This window comes from Hipposideros armiger, unplaced genomic scaffold (assembly GCF_001890085.2).
Source record: "Hipposideros armiger isolate ML-2016 unplaced genomic scaffold, ASM189008v1 scaffold_167, whole genome shotgun sequence".
NCBI lineage: Eukaryota > Metazoa > Chordata > Mammalia > Chiroptera > Hipposideridae > Hipposideros > Hipposideros armiger.
Window position 1 is genome coordinate 2,761,133 of NW_017731517.1, and position 6,000 is coordinate 2,767,132.

Here is a 6,000-nt window from a genome sequence, read left to right on the forward strand (position 1 = left end):
CCATCCTAACACAACAGCTGTTCTTATTTTCGTATATTTCCTTCCATAGTGATGTGAACACAGAGTTTCCACATAGTTCTAATCATAGAGTACATACATTCTTTATATCTGGCATTTTCCACTTAATATTACAACACAAGCATTTTCTACGTTGCTGCCTGGACTCCAGCCTTCATAATTACTTAAATAGTATACCATCAAATAGTACAATAATGTATAATATTTCACTAGTCGCCTAACTTTCACATTTAAGTGGTTTCAAAAATGCGTAATGTGGATAAGACTGTAATAAAAATGTTCACCTATATACATATTTTAGGTTTTCTCTTCAGGCCGGATTCCCGGAAGTTATATTAGTAGGTCAAAGAGAATGAGCTTCATTTTCACGGCTTTTGTTACCTTTTAATAGGTACTTTCCCCAAAATTGCTGGTTCTCAACCTACGTAATCAGCAAAGTGACCCCTTTCCCCCCAAATTCTTTACTTTCCTAAATTGGGAAGTCCGCAGCTTAGTGTGATAAAGGTCATTGTAACCTTCCAGAATTTTCCAGGCCAGTGGTCTCCCTCGTGGCCTTTGGCTGTTAAACTCCAGGTCAGAGGGGTCAGAGGCCCTGTGCTGGCGCAGAAGGTAAGTCACTCATGTTGCCTGGCTATGCAGACACCGCTCACAACCTTGTTATAAGTATAAATGACTTGCCAACACCTCTTACCGGCCAACTCCCTCCTCCTGCTAACCTGCTCCGAGTGCTGAAACGAGGCTAACGATGCCTGATGGGGGTGCTGCCCGTCCTCTGGGCTGGGGCCGGGCTCTGCTCAGGGAGGCTCAGCTCAGAAGCCCTCTGCTCATCCATCTGCCCGCGCACACCTCGGGGTGTTGGCTCCACTTCAGAGCCAGCCCCGTGGGTGAAGAAAACGCAGGTGAAGGCAAAGGGATGATAAGGTGGCCATAAATTTTAAAAGTAAGTTTTCTGGCATTATCAATTATCACTCATTTTGAAATGCGTGTATGGAGTGGATATTCTAGTTTTGTGTGTGTGTGTGTGTGTGTGTGTGTGTGTGTGTGTGTATTTAAAGACCTTTTAACCACCCTGGCATCCCGAGTGTGGCTCAGGGTTAATTTTCACTGCCAGAAGCGGTAACCCCGAGCCACACTCGGGATTACCGCCAAGGTGGTTATTGAATAAAATATTATTTTTTATAATTATTTATTATAATTTATGATTTTGTGTTTCAAACTTTATCATACCTGGGATGCCTACTAGACTCTTGTTTGGACAGATTTAAGCGAGTAATTCCTAAGGATTACAGGCCTACAATATAAAACAACAAATTTCCATGCAAAACAATGTACCGCTTTGGGTACAAAATTACTGACATAATCAGACCGCCAGGGAAGTTAAAGAGTTGTGCAATCCTTTACACCCTAACATGCTGTGTTTGACATTAAGAAGCTCTCAGGGCTGGTTTGTATTATAACTTGGAAGGGTTAAGGGCTGAGGTGCGGGCAAGTAGGGGCTGGTTTGCTCATGGGACAGCAGAGTGACCCCCTGGACCGGTGATCTTCCCTCAGAGAGAGCTCTGTCTCCTGTGCCCTCTCCTGGCCAGTGGCTTACATTGTAAGACACCAGGAGCCTCAGAAAGAAAGGGAAACTGGCTTTCTCATATCTCACTACTGCTCCCAGCAGAGCAACCTGTCCTGGGCACCAGAGAACAACCTATGATTGTGTCAACATATGGGAGTGAGTGTCCTGAGATGTTCCTCTGTGAGACCCGCTGTGTGACACTTCCACTGATGCTATTAACAATTCAGATGGAAAATACAGGACAGACGCGATGAAGGCATCTCCTCGGCCTCTTGCTGACATGTGGGCTGTGCTGTTTGTTCCGCAGATGTGAGCAAGGACCCATCCTGCCCGGAGGACTGCACCTGCTCCTCCTGCTCGCTCCGGGCCCCCACCATCAGTGACTTGCTCAACGATCAGGACTTGCTCGACGTGATTAGGATAAAGCTGGACCCGTGTCACCCAACCGTCAAAAACTGGAGAAATTTTGCAAGCAAGTGGGGTATGCCCTACGATGAACTGTGTTTTCTGGAGCAGAGGCCCCAGAGCCCCACCTTGGAGTTCTTGCTCCGGAACAGCCAGAGGACGGTGGGCCAGCTGATGGAGCTCTGCAGGCTGTACCACAGGGCTGACGTGGAGAAGGTCCTGCGCAGGTGGGTGGACGAGGAGTGGCCCAAGAGGGTGCGTGGAGACCACCCCAGGAACTTCTAGGCCTCTGCCCCTTCTCACTGGCCCCCTTGGACCTTGAAACAACCCAGGTTAGGGAGCAACACGAATCTCTTCTTTTTTGAGTGTAGGATAAAGACACGGAACCATGGACACTGGTTTTCCCCCAAGCTGGTGGTTTGAGGGAGGGGTAGGTTATGTTTCGGTGGCGGATTTTCATTTGTTTAGTTTTGCACATGTTTTAATTTAATATTTGCAGCTGGAATTGGGAGACATATTTTGTAGGCTCATATAGGGACCAGGGCCGCAGCCTACAGTCAGCATGGATTCATGCCATGATGAAAATAAAGTGATCCTCTCCCTGAGTACTGCTGAAGATTGAAATAGGAACTAAGACCGTGATGGCCCCAGTCATCGTCCATAGAATCTTTCATAATCACCGGTACTCACCGCTCTGAAGAACACAGCAGAGAAGTTAGCCTTGGGGTCTGTTTGTTACTTTTTTTTGTTCTAAAGTTCTTAGGTGAATTCCAGGATATTGGTATTACGTGGTGATGCCCTGCAGAACTATGTGCCCTTTTTTTAAATTCAAATGCTTTTATAATTCGTGCACTATCAAAAATGTCACTTGCTCAAGTATTTTTGAAAGAAATACAAAAATCGATGGTTATCGGGAGGACAGAGTTAGAAGTTAGTAGGTAAAAGGACCACAGGACTGGTGTTTCACAAAGAGAGGACGCAGAATGCCCTTTTGCCACCTGTGACTTTTCAAAAATTAACTGAAAATTCACTTTTACATCTTTTGTATAAGGCTGAGTGTTCCATCCCTGAGGTGTAGCTCTGTTAAGAAGTAAATATAAGTCACCTGGCCCATAAGGGACCCACACCCACCTCTAACACGTATTATTCCATCTTAAAACAGAGACAACACACACAGTAGCTGAGCCAGGAAGGGGAGACTTTAATGATGAATCTGGGAGGGAGGATATACATTAAAATCCAAATTTTAAACCAAATGAAACATTGGGTCCAAAGAGTATCTACTGTTCTTATTTGACGGTTAAGGGGAAGGGAAAGTGTGGGGGATAGAGTGCTTGTTGTTGAAGGGACCAGATTTTCTAGGTTTTACTGGGGGGGAAAAAGAGAGAAAGAAAGCAAAGCCTTGGTTTGCTTGACAATTTCACAAAAGTGCTATTTGGTTTTGGCTGTGGGTTTAGAAAATTAAGGCACTTTGTTCCATTTGGGGGGATTCTGTATAAGTCCCTGACTAAAATAAGCAAAAACGATGAGTTAACATTGAATGGATACAAGAAAGATTAGTATTAACTCAAAAGAAAGTTATTGTTTTAAACCACAGACGTTTTTTTCCACTAACGGTGACAGCGGTTTCTATTGTATTAGGTTGCTATAATGAATAAAATCAGCTCCAGCATCAAATGTAAACTCTAAACTAGCAAATCTATTGAGACTTACTCATTGCTTCCCATGCAGGGTGTGTCACACCCAGCTCATCTTCCCTTGTCAGATTTACCACATAAACGTCCGGTTTATTGTAAGATGTATTTAAAGTGACAGCCAATAGTAAAATGCAGAGATTTAAAAAAATAGATTCTTTTGCAACTTGCTTTCTAGTGAGGTGGTGGTAAACTATTTATTGTCAGCCATGTTCCAGGTACTGTACAGACTTGTGAGGGGCTCTAATCGTCTTGGAATTTGATGTTATGTGCTATGTTCTCATGAAGTGACAGGTCACATGTTCTCATATGTTAGCCCAAAATTTACCATGGGAAAACATAGATGAGCTTTGGGCATTCATTATTGACATTTTGGGAAATGGAACGAAAAGGGTTATGATTAGGGTTGCGTGGTACTGGACCTCCAGCAGTTGGATGGTCATCACTACTTGTGTCCTGACACCCCTTTGGGACATAAGCGGTGGGTCCCAGCCTGACACATGTCCTGCTAACTGCTGCCTGGCCAGATGCCACCAGAAAGTCCCTTCCTTTCCCATGCTGCTGGGGAACTCCCCCCACCCAACTTCTTCCCTTCACAGTTCCCTCCTCCTATCTCCACCCAAGAAGACGTCATCTCAACTCAACACCAGCCGGCAGGGCCTGTGACCATAGGGGCTGTGGGAGAGGGGACCTGAAGGAGGATGCGAGGGAAAGCCCCTCTCAGCAAATTTTCCTCAGCCTGCTGCTTCCTCCTTCCACCTCTGGGTCCCAACCTCCCCCAAACAGAATAAAAGAGCAGGTGGTACCTCCACCCCACCCCAGCCATCATGCCCACAGAGGGAGGGTGAGAAGGTTTCCCAATTTCCACAGGCTTCCTCTACTTCCACTGATAAAGGGGGATGGTGGGCAGGAAGAAAGGGCAACCTGAGGGAGGAGGGGTTCAAAATAGCACCCACCCCCTGCAACTTTGTCGGCCTTCCCTGCTGCCCCACCAACTTCCCCACCTTCTCCCAAGTTCCCAGCTCGGTGGAGACCCTGCCACCCCAGCAGCTGAGGGAGGTGGGCTGCGAACCCCTCCAGGAGGGCCACAGCTGCCAAGAAAAGCTTGTAAAAGTTCCTAATATCCCAGATTTTAAATCTGGACAACGTGGTGAAAATTCCCCCCTGGAAACTCAGTCCCACATGGCGGTGAGGTTCTACAGAACTGTCCGTCCTCTATCTGGAAAATTTCTGAATTGAAAGCTTTTCGTGGGCTGGCTTGGGAACACTGGTCCCTGTTGGCACTGCTTCTCTGGGACGTGTTTCCAAAATTCCAAACTTAAAATTTCAACCTCGAAACTGACTTTAAAGTGAACTTATCATCATATGGATCTTGCCCGTGGCTATTCCCCATAAGTGTCAGCTGAACTTACCTTGCATTGGATCAAATATGGTAAGACACAAAATTCAGGTGGAGCAGATGTGGCTGGAGTGTGCTCCTGTATCTTTAAATTCAGGAAATACAGGGAAACCGTGTGACCACAGAGCACCACCCACTCCTCTCCATTTGACATCATTATTTCTAAAGTCCTGATGGTTAATCATTTCTACCCCTGGCTATGAAAGCTTAAAATTCCTATTATGATCGTATGGGGGAAGTGCCAGCATGGAAGGGATTTTTTTAAATAGGGGAGTTAACATAAATGTGTTATTTTAATTTAATTGTACCATTATTTGCACATAGCGACATCGGTATTGACTGGCATTTACTTTATGAAAAGTTTTAATTATTAGGAGTATGATATTAGCAGAGAGAAATGTAAGCAAGAGATTTTTTCAATTAAAGTGCATTCAGCCTTTAGACTTTGACTAAATATAGGATGGCTTTTATCTGTGTTGCATACAGAAATGTTAGAGTAATTCTCAAATGAAATAGAACTATAACTCAATTGTGTAATTACCCAAATGTTTTTTAAAGTTCATTTATAGCAAATAAATACTGTAATATGATAAATATGCTGATACTTTACAAAGGTAAGAGTGGAAAGGAAGGAAATTATGACTAATTGATCAAATAATTGTTAAAATTTAAGTTCATTAATACTTAAGAGCTTTGCTCATATGCTGTCTGTGGGGAATCCGTGTTAAATTGAACACACTATGAACTAAACTGCTTATGATGAGGTGCTTTTGCTATTAGAGAGATGAAAACTCTTTAGCTAAATTCTAACGTATACCCTTTTAAACAAAACTATCTGCAATGTTACATGATGAGGCTGTATGTGATATGCATTTTATTTGGTTGCAGTAGAAAATTACTGCACACAAGAGAATGAAGAC

General features: G+C 44.1%; 1 protein-coding gene across 2 annotated transcripts in view; it reads left to right on the forward strand.

The window, feature by feature from the left end:
- EDARADD (EDAR associated via death domain) overlaps window positions 1-3,670 on the forward strand; it is a 54,306-nt gene extending 50,636 nt beyond the window's left edge. For both annotated transcript variants that reach the window (XM_019651788.1, XM_019651789.1), the window contains exon 6: window positions 1,890-3,670. In XM_019651788.1, the coding sequence (XP_019507333.1) occupies window positions 1,890-2,272 (383 nt within the window). In that variant the 3' untranslated portion in view covers window positions 2,273-3,670. The remainder of the gene's footprint in view (window positions 1-1,889) is intronic.
- Window positions 3,671-6,000: the final 2,330 nt, after the last annotated feature.